Source organism: Acanthochromis polyacanthus, chromosome 18, assembly GCF_021347895.1.
Source record: "Acanthochromis polyacanthus isolate Apoly-LR-REF ecotype Palm Island chromosome 18, KAUST_Apoly_ChrSc, whole genome shotgun sequence".
Taxonomy (NCBI): domain Eukaryota; kingdom Metazoa; phylum Chordata; class Actinopteri; family Pomacentridae; genus Acanthochromis; species Acanthochromis polyacanthus.
Genome location: NC_067130.1, coordinates 28,393,376 through 28,408,987, shown reverse-complemented (window position 1 = coordinate 28,408,987; position 15,612 = coordinate 28,393,376). Strand labels below are relative to the sequence as shown.

The window sequence follows — 15,612 nt, the reverse complement described above, 5'->3', positions numbered from 1 at the left end:
TTTGGGGCGTTCTGCTTAACCAAGCAAGCTGCAGAACATCCAGTGCATGCTCGTTTTAGATACGAGTCTTAAAAACCGACTAGTATCTGATGATATCTGATGACAAAATAGCAACTAGAAGCCGCATACCAGCTTATTTGACTATAAAATAAACTCAGCAGCTTCATGCATGCAGCCCAGCAGTACTACTAAACACTACCTGTCTGGGCATGCTCAGTAAAAGGCCAGGCTGTGCATTCCAGCTGCGAGGCTGGGCTGCAGGAATATGTTGCAAGGAACAGAGCTGCTGTTCCTTGCAACCCACCACGGCTGGTGGAAGTAATGCTTTCTGTGTGTGGATTCATGCTTTCGGCCTGTGTTGACACACCCCGTCTCACCTCAGCAATGTCACCTGGGTGTTTTGAGGAAAGTCAGAACTTGTAAAAAGGCGTTTCCTGGGGGTGACGAATGGTTTTATGACCCGACCTCTGACCTCTCTGCAGTACATACTGACATACATACTCACACTTGCTGTACATGGAAGCATTTCGAAACAGACCAGATGATAAAACATTGTAAGGATGGAGAATCTGAGGTTCCACTCACTTAGAAGAGGAATTCCGCCTGAATTCAGCCCTTCTGAATCACACAAAGCCTGTTAGTCACTGTACAGAAACTGCAGAGCCTTAATTGGGAACAGAAGCTACATGCAAAGCAGATCTTCAGCTGAACACAGATACTATTCAGCTGCCTTTGATAAGTAAAAACCACAAGTCAAATGTTGATTCAGACACAGCGAAGGCCTATTTGAATCCTTGTTGAAGCTCTTGTTGCTTTCCCCCTCATAACGCTTTAAACTACAGTATTTGCATCACCTTAACAGGATGATTCGCAAATTTTCCTGTTAAGCAGCTCAGTTAACATTGACCATTGTGCTTTGTGCTCTTTACATTTACATGTTCACACTGAGGAGTTAAACCTACAGATCAATTTTCTGCTAAAGGCTGAATGGTAAAGGTATGTTCAGGTTATTTTCTGCATAGAAGAATTTTTGTCACCCTTCCAAGAGGTTTAAGGCAAAATCAAAGGAAAATGTTTTCAGACTGAGATAGTTTTGTTCATTAGGGTTTCATTTAGTCAAACATACTAGATTGTTTTCTTCCGAAACAACAAGAAAAAATGCATACATTTCTGTCAAATATGGTTAAGACTCGTAGTATTTACTGTAATTCAACCAATCATGCATATCTTGTCATACCCAAAAGGCCAAGAAAAACCTTAATGTTCACAAACTAACCAGGTTAATAACGTGAAATACCAATATAAAAGATCCAGAATGAGTTTCTCTGTGGATTGAAAACATTGAAAAAAAAAAACATTGAGCATACATAGCTATAGTAGGTCTGTAGGGCTATTTAGAGCTGCAAGAAGGACTGAGTCTGCTGGTTCTTCTCCTGAATAATCCAGTAATTATTGATCTTTTAAATGTCAGCCAATGGCAATAAAATAAATGTTTATTACGTAGTTGCAAAGTTAAGGTGTTTGGTCAAGTGCTCAAATGTCTTGTTTTATGTGACCACATGCACTAAATTTACTTAATTCTGTTGGGTTGCATCACTTTCAGTAAATCCATAGACTGGATAAAAGTTGGACACTCCCAAAAGTGGGCCAATGGCCAGCAGGGGTGCCTCCTCTGTTTGCAAAAAGAAGTCCAATTGTATAGAAGTCTATGAGAAAATGAGCTGACCTCTTACTTGATTTGTTACCTCAGTAAACATTTTCCTAATTAGTTCATAGTCTCCATTGCTAGTTTCAAGTCTCCTTCAATACAGAACAACAATAATTTGGTACATTTTTGTCCCATCATTAAAATTGACAATAAAGCAGAGTATGGTTTAGGTCCCACCATTTCAAAGTCAAATACGGTGATGAACAGACACCATACTTATGGTTTTAAAACTGTTTTCCACAAACTAGCAGATGTGCATCACCATGGCTATATCCATATTTAATATACAGTTTATGTATACAACAGACCACTGATCTACCACTATATTAACATTATGAGTAGAATTCAATAATTAAAATTACACTCAGTAGTCTCCAGTTATGTAATAATAACAGTGTGGTTTAGGTTTATTTCGCAATTAACTTGAATATAAACCTTTTCCTTCATTTATTGTTAAATCAACTGGTTCATGAAACAGCCATATTTTTTTAGCCCAACAAACCAATATGGCAGCATCAGCTTTAATATTTTTTACTGTCTGTAGTATGTTGATTAATCTGTCAGTTATTTTATCAATTAATCAATTAGTTGTTGGGTCTATGAAGTATCTGAAAATGACAAAAAAAAAAAGGCATTTTGTGTTTCTCAAAACCTAAGACTATGTCCTCAAATGTCTTGTTTTATCCACAATCCAAACAATTAAAGTTTACGGTCACAGATCATGAAAGAAAGCAGGAAAATATTCCAAATGAAGTAGCTGGAATTAGAGGATGTAGGCTTTTTTTGTCGTTAAAAATTACTCAGACTTTACATATTTGGGGATAAATTCATATTTGTAATGCTTAAGAGTAGCAGTACCAATGATTAGTTCATTCTTTGCTATTTGAGCAGTGGCCAGTCTGATGGCGGCTGCAGAGCATCACAGCTGTAGAGTCTAAGGCTGGCCCACTAAAGAACCATCAATCACGGCCGACTCTCCACACCCACATGCTCTAAAACCAGCCACCAACCCTCCGCTCTGATCCACAGACCTCAGACTAATTCTGCTCCACAAGAAGAGACCTACGATGGGCACATTCAGACGATAAATCCTGCCTCGGTTTACAGCTCCAGCGTTTCTCAGGAGGCTGCAGGATTCACTCTGTGGCACCGTTTGCATGAAATAAACAGCATCAGTGTAGAAAATAATCCCACACATTCACCCATTCATTGCTCCTAGACACTTACATTCCTTGGTAGGGCTTTCTCAGTGATGCTTGTGATGTCTGCAGCTGCCAGCGTGTTTCAGTGGGTGTTTATTGTACTGTGGGTTTGGCTGCACCATATGGGGAATCCTACTCATGCATGTCAGTAGGAGCAGCAGTGTAAAAGACGTGTCTGAAACCTGCTTCTACATGACGGCAGCCGGACTAAAGCCGAGGTTTCGTCAGATGACAACCTGAAAGGTCAAACGTACAAAAACTCTCAGGGAAAGATTCATGGATGTTACGGCCCGTGAACTCATCCCCGGCTGCTGCTAAAATCCCACCAACCGGAGCGCGGTGAGAAAGGCAGGGAGGGAAATGCCTTCAATAAAAAGACCATGGTAAGTGCTGCCACATGTGCTATTTATATGCAGCACACACACACTGCAAAGAAACTGCAATCTGCTCCTTAATCTAGATGGTTCAGACACATGGAGAATGTGTCGTGGTTTACTGGCTTGGCAGATTGTCAAAAAATATTTTCCTTTTTCTGTTGCCACCGAGAAGAAATCTACTGAGAATCTAGAAGAATTCACTCTCAGGCTGCAGATCTGGTGCTAATGTGTGCCTTAAAAGATTACAGTAATTGATTCAAGTCTTTAGGATCATGTGTTTTTTCAGGTGTAAACAGAGTCAACTCAGCAGACCATGTAAATAGATTTCACAATGTGCAATAAATAAGAAAGAGCTTTGCATTGTGTGGAGAGGAAACTAAACCACCCAGGTTGAATGTTTTACTAAACCCCAAGCTGAAGATCAGTATGAGGTACCAGTAAACAATATGAAAAATATGTAGCTTTGGGGTCTCTACAGGCTAATTAGGATTAGTTTGAATCCAGTCTGACTTTACTGCAAAATCCCACAACAGCAGATTCTAATCTAAGATAGGTTTCCTGTGTGGTGGTTCTAGTCGGGGGGCTACACAGTGGAATGGTGGTTAGCACTTTTGTCTTGCAGCTAGACGATCCCCGGTTCTCAGGATCTTTCTGTACGTTCTCCCTGTGCACGCGTGGGTTTCTCCGGCTTTTCCGGCTTCCTCCCACAGTCCAAAAACATGCTGAGGTTAACTGGTAACTCTAAATTGTCCGTAGGTGCGAATGCGAGTGATTGTTCATATTTATATGTAGCTCTATGATAGGCTGGTTACCTGTCCGGGGTTTCTTCTGCCTTCAAGTTAGTTGGGATAGACTCCAGGACAATTATTTCCATTGTTGATCGTTTATTCGATTAGTTATTTGGTCTATGAAGGGTCAGAAAATGGTGAAAAATGTCAATCTAGGTTACTCAAAGTCAAAGAAAACATCGTCAAATATCTAGTTCTGTCCGCAACCCAAAGATTTCTGAGTTGTTTACTGTCACAGAGGAGGAAAGAAACCAGAAAATATTCACATTTAAAAAGCTGGAATCAAAGGATTTACTCTAGACTGATTAAAAGACTACCAAAATAGTTGTCAATCAATTTAGCAGTTGAGGAATAATTGATTAGTTGGACGATCGCCATTTTGAGCATGACAATGTGCTACAAGTTACTGTAGGAGGGCAGTTAAATTCATGGTTGATTAATCTGTTGATTGTTTTTATGAAAAATCAACTAGTTGTTTGGTCTATGAAATGTCAGAAAATGCTAAAAATGTCAATCTGTGTTATTCAGAGCCAAAGAATTTATCCTCAAATGTCTTGTTTTGTCCACAATCCAAAGATTTTTGAGTGCATCATCACAGCAGAGGAAAGAAACCAGAAAATCTTCACATTTAAGAAGCTGGAATCAGAGGATTTACTTTAGACTGATTGAAAGACTACCAAAATGGTTGACGATCGATATGGCAGTTGAGGACTAACTGATTCGTCGTTGCAGCTCTAGACTGTAGACAAAGCAGCACAAGAGTGAACAAGGTTGATGATCAAGCAACTGCAAGACGTGTCTGAAGCTTCCCATGTTGTTCTAAGCTCGGTAAATATCAGGTACAACATAATTAAACATCTGTGCATGCTTATTATCGTCTAGCCTTATCTCAGTGGGGCATGCTAGTTTACAGAGAAAACAGCACACATTTTCTATCATCTGTGTGAAACCATCCAAATGAATTCTATTTCTGGAGAAACTGCTTGGTCACAAACACTTTCGACCTCCACATGCTGGCTGGTCAGCTGTCTACAGAGCTGCTTCCTGTGCCATTAATTTCACGCTGCACTTCAAACTTCGGCGTCCGGCGAGTTCCAATGCAAACATGCGCCAAGACAAGCGACTACCCAGCAGACGTGGAGAGCTGAGATCAGAGCCGGCTTCCTGTCTGCTTCCCCCTCCTCGTTCCTCGGCAACTTCCCGTCTTTGTCAGCCTCGTCTGAGTCACAGACTTCCAGAGACGAAACACAGCTCCGTGGACGCTCACATGCACTTTGGTATTGTTTCAGGACACACTTCACATGCAGCAAAATCACCATTTCTGGATGCCGGAGTGCGATGTGCATAACCAAACATTCACGCATTTGCAGAACACGAAAGCTTTCTATTTCTGTCGTCTCATTTTTTGGCACCTCAAGTCGAATTTGTGTCAGAAAACAGCAAAAATATTCAGAACTGTCGGGTCACAGGCAGGAGGTTCATCATAACAATGTCAAAACTTTGTAGAATTACAGAATGCAGAGTTTTCATACAGTTAACCCTTCAATGCACGAGAGACTGAACTCTACCCTCTTACATAAGTGCTTCAAAATGGAAAAGAACTCATGTGTTTTTATTCCATTTTTGTCATTTTAGTTACGAAAAATAATTTATAATATTATTGTTTATATCATATTTTGTCCACACAGGATTGCTTTCATGTTTGAAACATGTTTATTTTTCACTTTATAACAGATTTTGAACATTTTGATAATCAAAAAAAGAAGGCTATTAAACAGAACAGCAATAGAAGAATGTCAGCATCCATTTTGTTGACATTTTTCCATCTTTTCCTCCAAGTTTGTGCATCACATCTTGTATGAGATTATCACTGATAAAGAGTTTGGGGTAGTCATATAATATTACAATTTCTCTAAAAGTATAAATGGAAACTTAAAATTGTTAATGGAATGACATCAAAAATGTGTTTGAGAAATAGCTGGAATATGAAATGATAAAAAAGTAAGATATTGCAAGAAAACAACCACCTCAAGTACTTTTTGACCCACTTATGCATCTAAGGGTTAATGTCTGTAGTGAAATAATTATAAATAATTAAGGTTTTGTTGCTATAATCTTTTAAGTTACTTTGCAAGAAAATCTGTATTTGTGATATATCTACTATATTTTTACTTCAATAAAGAGTCTAAATATTGTTTCCACCACTGCTAAGTAATAAAACTTCAGAAGAAAATGCACTACCAGTCAAAGGTTTGGGGTCACTCAGACAATTTCATGTTCTCCATGAAAACTCACACTTTCATTCATGTGCTAACATAACTGCACAAGGGTTTTCTAATCATCAGTTAGCCTTTCAACACCATTAGCTAACACAATGTAGCATTAGAACACAGGAGTGATGGTTGCTGGAAATGTTTCTCTGTGCCCCTATGGAGATATTCCATTAAAAATCAGCTGTTTCCTGCTAGAATAGTCATTTACCACATTAACAATGTCCAGACTGGATTTATCATTCATTTAATGTTATCTTCATTGAAAAAACTGCTTTTCTTTCAAAAATAAGGACATTTCTAAGCACTTAATTATCTTTGCCCAGAGAAACGCAACATTTTAAATCAAACTGCATCCTTTAATTACGAATGTCTTCATCAAAAAGAACCGACTCTTTCTTGTTGCCACAGCAGAAAACACAACCGAAGCATTGGCCACTTTTTTTATTTAAAGAAAAGCTGCTGTGAAGGACAAGCTGCTAATTATAGAGATGTTTTATTCCATACACCTGTTTATACTGCTGTTGTGAGGGACGTCCTTCAGCTCTCGTGGCGTATTTTCATCACTTGAAACCACATGATAGGAACCAACTTCCTAAAAAACCGCTTGCAGTGTTTTCTATTGTCCTGTTGACCGGGGAGGGGTGGTAACCATAGCAACCGCCTGAAATGTGTCCTCCGACGAGGTGGCATCTTCCTGTTTTGAGGGATGACACAGCCGTGAGTGATAGGGGCCCGGGAACTGTGACCGAATGCACCGAAAATAAACTCCCACAGAGGTGACTCACATGTTGTGGAAACTGTTGGAATTCTGCAATAAAACGGCCACAAACATGCAGACGCTGCAGAGGAATCGCGTAAAAAGAAGCATTTGGGGACTTTTTTGAAATATTTCTATATGTCACTAAGCGTCTGCCTGTTTCTTTTCTGCCCCCAGCTGGTCTTTCAGAGGACTGCACTGTTCAAACTCCAGCCTTCACCGACTCTGTGAGGCTCCACAGACAGGCCAAAGGACACTACGGGACCTGGGATATGATGTGTGGAGAGCCGCCACAGGTCAGAAACTCACATTAACTATGATACTCTATCATATGCACACCTGGGTGCTAAGAAAGTGGTAAAACACATCAGATGTGGAGCACCTGAATGCACCACTTTAGTAGGTTAAACGCTTCTGTTGTCTTCATTTACAGGCACCAAAAATATGGTTTCTTTGTCTGAAAAAAATCCAAAAATTCAGCAAAAAAATTCCTCAAATTTCTGAAAAACTGCAAAACCTTCAGGAAGAAAATTCCTTAACAGTTTACCTTAAAAGTTTTGTTTAAAAAAAATTCGAAAAATTTGGCAAGAAAATTCTTGTAAATATTTTCCAAAAATGAGTAAAATCTTCCAAAAAAAATCCTAAAAATATCTAAAGCAATTACAAATATATCAGTAAACTTCTAATATTTTCTTTGAGAACATTCACAAAAAAAACAACTACCAAAATCCAACGAAATTCGCTGGATTTTGGTTGTTTTTTGTGAATGTTCTTAAGAAACATTTTGAACATTTCTTCTTCTTTCCACCAAAAAATGTTCACAGATTTCCCAAAAATATTGAAAATGTGGACATCAGAAGTTTCACTGTGAAAATATATATATTTTTCCACATTTTTAATCTTTAAACCTTTAAGGACGACACTAGGGTTAACTCTGCCTGAAGTTTCAGCCACACCTCCCTCTTGACGCTTGTTGGTTTGACACAAAGCTTATTGTTATTCAAACAACATGCTAGCTGCAGGTAACAGTTTAAAGACTTTGTCAGGAGCAAGTTCCTCGCAGTCCTTGAGGAACCTCGGGGCCATAGTTCAACTTCTTGAGAGGCCGCGGTGATGAGTGACGGTGATTTTGTCTGAGGCAGGGCAGCTCTCCAGAGAAAAGCCTTTTCTCTGTGGATATAGCTCGTATAGCCAACACTTCATGTCCAGCACACGCCCTCTCCTCACACCACAGAGCAAGAATGCACCCACACAAAACCTTCAAAGAGACCACCAGCAACAAGACCCCAGCCCACATACCGGCATTCACTGGGAGACACACTCATTTGATTGGGAGCTCGCCTCTGAATACGTCCCTTTGAGTCTCTGCTAAAGCTTAATAATACCTGCATCAGTATGTTTATGGCAGTCACCTTTTCTTCATTAACCTCCGTGGTTTCCAGCTTGTTGTGCAGGTCTGCTAACAAGAGGTCAAAAGTTCAAATTTATTTAGTTTTAGAAGGAAACCATTGACTCTTAAACGAGGGATTGGTGATTTGTCCAGCAACAAATTAAAAGGCCATCTATCTGTATCATTATAAGTTCAAACTCTACATTGATTCAAAATAGTAACCGGGACTGACAGAATGCCAGAAAAATATAGGCAAACCTCTTTGTTATACTATAAAAAGCACAAAGTATTCAGTCCAAGTTGGCAAGTACAAATAGAGTAAACAGGCTAATACAGAGGAATTCTCTGCTCCTGACTAACAGACTATTTCTAAGTGTAATCAGGTGACAGTGTTGTGAGTCATTATAGAAGAACATCCTGGGTATTTCAGGGGATACAGTAAAATATTCTTCTATTTAGCAGCGTCTTCACTCCCAGACATTCCTGTGGATTTATTGTGCAAACACATGAGAGAAAAACACAGTTCACTACTATATATGGTGATGGTTAAACATAAAATACGACAAAAGCCATGTTCAAAGTGTGTCATGAGAGAAACAAACACTTGAATAAACTGTGAGCAAGATGGTGTGTTTAAATAAACCTTATCCTCTACTTAAGACTAGTGTTTGCACTGAGCTAGTAGGAAATGGCTTGAAAAACAACCAGCAAGACAAAATCAGGCTAGAATATTCAAAAATGGAATACACAAAGACATCAGCATTCAACAGCATCAGTCAAAAAATGGTTAAAAATTAAATATTTGCATGAACAGGAGGATAAAACCAGCCACGTTTAAAGTTTACGGTTTTGCTTGACACATAACTTGAAATGCTTTTCTTATTTTTCCCAGTGAATGTGTACATTTGATAAGTTTTGAATAAATACCTGCACCTGTCAGCAGGTCCTCACAGTAAGGCATAATAATAAGTCAATTCTAGTAGGAGAGACCGGATGTTCTCTTCAATTAGGTTGGAAAATCTATGCAAACAATGGAAATTTTTGGGAAAATATTGGCATATTGGACCGCATCCAATACCGTCCACTCAACACTCAGACGTGAATATTATTCACAATCCAACACAATTCATTGCTTCAAATCATCATAATGCACCAATTAAAAGGAAAAAAATCAGTTGTGCAAAAAAGAAGCAAGGAAAAATACACAATCATAACCATGAAAATACAACTCAAAGGCAGATGGTTGCAATGTAAGAGCAGAAATTAGCAGCTAATTCACACAACACAATGAGGAGAGGACAAGTTTAAACATAGCACTTAATGACAACTGGCTAACTAATGATGCTTTATTTTCAAGACAATAAAACTCGAATATAAGTGAGCAACTGTTGTGGTTTTTAGCAACAGCAGTGATTTTCCTACTATGAAAAGTCATGTTTGCTGAGAAAAACCAAGTAAACACAGCGCACTGGGAGTTTATTCATTTAGCATGATAGCACGTGAAGTTAGCACTTACCAGAGTGAAGTGAAACCCAGGATGAGACACTGAGAGGCAGGAAAATCCTCCAGCTACCAGCTTAAAGTCTTGTTTGAACCCAACAGGTGATTAAAACCAAAACATCCAAGCAAAGTTCCTCCACAAACCCATCCGGCGGCGCCATAGCTGCACTGTTAGCATGCTAGCTGGACTACGAAATGCTATATTAGCATTAGCAGTAGCCGTTGTTATAAAGAGTTTACAACAGTTTTGCAGGATTAAATAAACAGCGAGCAGTGTCGATGGTTGAATCAGACCGACATTTAACGACCAGTGCGTTAGATTTTGTCGACCTTGAAGCTTATTGTTGCCTCCGAATACGAAAACGAGGGTTAGCATTTTAGCTTAGCTTCTTAAGAGCTGTATTTCCGGGGTAGCTAGCAGATGTCCTTCTCAAGCACCATATTTTTTTCTTTTCTTTTAATATAAACAACTTTCTCTTACACGAAATTTACAGACAACATTAGACAAAATATGACATAATAAGGTACCTAAAATATAAATAAGGTAATACAAATATGAAATGACTGAATGTTAGCATTTTTTAATGTATTTTCGGTGCCAAAACATACAATAAGTGTTGTATTTTTTTTATTTATTAGGCCATGTTCCCCACACAAAGCCTTCAAAACAAGTCATTTGTCATTTCAACTGTAATGGCTTGTAGATTCAAATATTAAAGCATAACATTTTTGCTTCTTCAACTAATTTAGAGGCTTTTTGATCATTGTTGTAATCGTTTACAGACCAAAATGTGTTGTATTCTTGTTCTTAGCAACATGTATGATTCTTAAAATTCATCCCAAATAAGTTTAGAATGAGCAGACAGAGAACACATCTGAGTAAATAAATTATGGGGGTTTACAAATTAATTGAAATTAATTAACATTGGCTTGAGCAGGTGTGTAGTCTTGAAAGAGATTACAACAAAAGGTACAATAGTAAATATGTGTGTTTACTCAGCAGGGATGGATCTAATATTAAAAGTGAAAAGTTGACTTACAGAATAATAAATATTTAAAAGCAATAAAGAGAATACACAGGAGTCTTACTGCATTATGTTACATTATATTTTGAATTTTTCACCTTGTTTTCTGAATTTTGTGTTTTCCTTTACATAAATAAAGACATTTTCACCATAAAGTAATACAGAAAAGGCACAAATGCATTGAAATCACCAGAATGCCGGAAATCAAGCGTGTGATGCTTCACCTCTGCACCCGCATTGAATAATGAGATATTAGCAACACCAGTCACAGCCACCACTGCAGCAATAATACAGAGAAAACACCATTTCATTAGGCACTGCCGGACAAACAAGCTTTGAAATAGACAAGCTATTAGATACAGTATGTGTTGTTTGTCAGGCCATGTGTGTGTGGAAAAGCTGCACTGCTCCAGTCTCAGCCTTACATTAACCGGCAACACGTTTTACCAAATGTTTAGTTTAGCTTCGTTAAAACCTGGTGGAAGCTTCAGGCGTGTTTGTCAGCTGTGAGGGCAGTGGCTCTAAAAACCAGCCTTCCTGCTGCTCAGTATCCAGCTGTGTGTCGCATCAATCGGCCCTCTGTATCCACCAAACCACACAGGAAAAGAGGGACTGCAGGTTTGGAAGGTTTATTTTTGTTTTTCATTCACAGGAGGGGATTTTTGTGACTGCAACTGTACAAAACAACTCAGCTGGCATGTTGGTCATGGTACAAACTAAAACTGTTGAAGCCAATCTGACATAATGCAAGTAGAAATACACAAAATGCACAAATACATTAATGGTGTATGTTGTGTTGGTACAGATTTTGGCTAATCTGGTGATGGAGACCCTCCACCCCGAGCTGAGGAATGTGATTGGTCCTCGTCTGAAGGGGAAGTTGCAGCAGAGGCAAAGGAACTGGATGTTGGTGAGCTCCTGTCAGTCTGAACGATGCACTGCAGACATGAAAACGTCAAATTATTTACATTTTTAACCATCTTTTTCCACCAGATCTCTGATGCAGTGTACAAGCAGGTGTTGTCTCAGACCACGGGGCAGTATGAAGCTCTGGTGGAAGCCTGCGAGGCCCAAAAAGCTCCACTGGACGCCAGGCTGCGAACCGACATGGACCAGATCATCACGTCTAAGGAGCATGTCAACAGCAAGATACGAGGTGACCACAACAGACTTGAAATGACTCACAAAATGAGATGCAGAACAACTTCAAAAGATGCAAAACATCCCCAAAGAGATGCAAAATAACCAAAATAGAATACAAAATGATTCAAAATGAGCACAAAGAATAAAACAAGATGCAAAATACCACAATGTACTGAATTTTTTAAAAATAAAATAGTACACAAAAAGGTCAAAACAACACAAAATGACCAAAATTAGCTACAAAATAAAAAAGACGAGATGCAAAATGATCAAAATAGGACCCAATATAACAAAAAGTAAACACAAAATTATGTAAAATGGCCACAACAAAATGCAAAACAACCAAAGTGAGACATAAACAAACAAAAGAATTAAAATCTACCAAAATTAGACACACAATTACTTTACAGAGACAAAGAAAATCCACAATTTACACAAATTTGAGCAGCATGACCAAAACTAAACACAAAATGAGATGCAAAAAGAGTCTAAAAGACTAAATAAAAATGTAAAAATCGTTTAAAAGGAGATATCATTTGAAAGAGCTTAAAAAAGGACAGAAAGGGGACACAAAAATTCCCCAAATAAGACCAAAACGAATAAAACCAAAAACAAAAATGAGGCAAAATAACTTTAAAGTGAGGCCAAAGGACCACAAAGGGATGCAGAGTGATGAAAATAGTAAGGCAAAAATATACACAAGTAGCAATGACCACAATGACACACAAAATTACCAAAATAAGGCGCAAAACACCTTTTAAAAGATGCAAAACATTCCCAGAGAGATGCAAAAAACCAAAATAGAACACAAAATGACCACAAAGAATAAAACTGGACGCAAAAGACCACAGGGTGCTGTAAAATGTAAAAATAAATAGCACACAACATGGCCAAAACAGCATAAAATGACCAAAATTAGGTACAAAATTACTCTGAAAGGAGTCAAAATGATCAAAATAGGACCCAATATGGCAAGAATTAGACATAAAATGACCACAGCTGTGAGACATAAGCAAAAAATAAGAATTATGAATTACCAAAATTAGGTCCAAAATGACTTTAAAGAGATGAAAAAAGTCCACAGGATGATGAAAATTTGAGCCGTATTATACAAAGATGAGTCTAAATGACTAAAATAAGAAGCAAAATGTTTCATATGAGATAATATAACTTTAAGATGCTGAAAAAGGACAAACAGGAGACACAAAATTTCATAAATACACATACTTCATGACTTTTGGTGAACAGAATTTGAGTTTTAACACATTAAAGAGCCACTAAAGAGCCATAATAATCGGTCATATAGTCCCTGTGCCTGAACTAAACTTGCCTGGGGACCAGACAGCCTTTATGTTGTGTATTACAAATACACATAAAGTCAGTCTGGAACTGCTCCATTGAACCAAATCTAGCCCAGAGGCGGGACTACCGATCACAGCTTGAACTGGAGAGAGCCAATCAGCGTAAAACATGTGTGACGCAATCACTAAGCGACCTAACAATTGCCTTTCCGCCATGATGTTTTGTAGTTTGAACAGCTTCCTTCGCCGTACAGGGGTCCTGAGGAAAATCTAAGCCCTCCCTTTCAACAGTGGAGGGCAGCATTACGCATTCTATCATACAGCCTGCCGGAATTAAAAATACATCCTTTTTAAAAAGAAAAGCTTTAAGAGCTGCTTCTTGTTGAGGTTTTAAGGACAAATTCAGCCCGTGCAAAACAGAGGAAAGCGCACGAGAGAAACCTCGCTCTGTTGCGGTTGCATCGTTAACTCCCGCCTCTGGTGCTCTGATTGGTTCGGTCTGATCTGCTCGGAGCTTGAAAACCTGTCAAAATGTGTCAATGGAGGAGGGCTAGACCGTATTCTCGTATATCCCTTATAACGGGAATACAGTCTAGCTAAGCTAGGCTAGAACTAAACTCCACTCAGAGGCATTTATTGTAAATTATAACAAATACATGGAGCTGTTGTTGTTAAAAACTAACCTGATGCACCAGATTATTTGCTGCACATAATCGTCTAAGAAGTTGTCTTTGGAATTTGCTTGGAAAAGGGCTGACATTTTTCCAAAATATGATTAAATGAACCATGTGTCGTCGTACCTACAACACATAGAAGCTGTAATCTGTTCTTTATTGGATGATGATTGGTCTTAACCACATAGCAATGTGTGGACTAGTCTGAACTCACAAGAACCCAAATAAATAATGAGCAATGTTTGTAATATCCATCCCATACCTATTCAAATCTCCCTCTAAAATACACACTAAATAGTGCACAAAAAATTGAGATTTTGGAGACTTATCATTGTCATTTTGCATCAAAACTGATCGTAAGTGGTGATGTTTGAATTAAAATGTAATCTATCAGTCCATTGCTTTCTAAGAATATTAACAGAAAGTAATGTTTAACACCATGGATGCTACTTTTCTTGAATTAATGGGGAATTTTTGATGGTAATTATAACAAATAAACCTATTAAAAATTCAGACTCATAAAATGGCAGGTGGTAAATGTCGCACTAAGCAATAAAAAAGGAAACCTCAGACATTTCTAAAGTAGGTTGATGTAATCATGCTTTAAACCTGTATGAATAGGACTAAATGTCACTTGTCAAATAATGACTAATAGTGAAGCAGTGATTATAGAAACTCAGGGGTGTCAAACTCATTTTGGTCCAGGGGCCGCATACGGCCTAATTCGATCTCAAAGAAAGATCCACAAAAGTAAAAATAACAAATCAAAACATTCAGTTTTCTTTGCTCTTGGGCCACTTTATATATATATATATATAAAAAAAAAAACTTAAACATTTCCTTAAATTTATTTTTAGGGCCTTCAGCAAAGGGCCATGAGCTGGATTTGAACCCCCGACCGCTACATATTGCTTCTGTTTATAAGTTGTCCGTTTAACCTGCTGAGCTTCAGGGGATGGTTGGAGGTCAAGGGAAAGTAAGCATGAGGACTTGCAGCTGCTGTGTATTCTGGGAAACCTTGTGGTTTTTTCCAACTTTGTTTTACCAACAACAAATTACATTTTCAGCTTGGGGATGTGGGAATTTGTCTTTCACAGTGGGTAAAGATGTGTTAAAAATAAAGAGAAAATTAAGGTTTTTATCAGTTTAATTTGTCGCACAAACTGTAGTAAACAGAAATAAACACATTCTAGAGCAGGAGTGTCAAACTCATTTTAGTGTAGGGGCCACATTCAGCCCACTTTGATCTGAAGGGGGCCAGACCAGTAAAATCACAGCATAATAACCTATAAATAACCACAACTCCAAATTTTTCCTTTGTTTGAGTGTAAAAAAATACAGTCTGAAAATGTTCACATTTAAAGTCAGACAAAGAAAGACGAAAAACAAGAAAAAAAATTACGAAAATGTGGCAAAAATGACGGAAATGAGACAGACAGCACGAAACAAAACAAGAGACAAAAAGTTAGACAAA

At 38.2% G+C, this 15,612-nt stretch overlaps 1 protein-coding gene across 1 annotated transcript in view; it reads left to right on the top strand.

The window, feature by feature from the left end:
- The window catches only part of niban2a (niban apoptosis regulator 2a), a 44,899-nt gene that overhangs the window by 20,899 nt on the left and 8,388 nt on the right, over positions 1-15,612 (top strand). Inside the window, exons 6-8 of the mRNA XM_022191018.2 lie at positions 7,283-7,401; positions 11,826-11,930; positions 12,014-12,176. Coding sequence (XP_022046710.2) covers positions 7,283-7,401; positions 11,826-11,930; positions 12,014-12,176 — 387 coding nt within the window. The remainder of the gene's footprint in view (positions 1-7,282; positions 7,402-11,825; positions 11,931-12,013; positions 12,177-15,612) is intronic.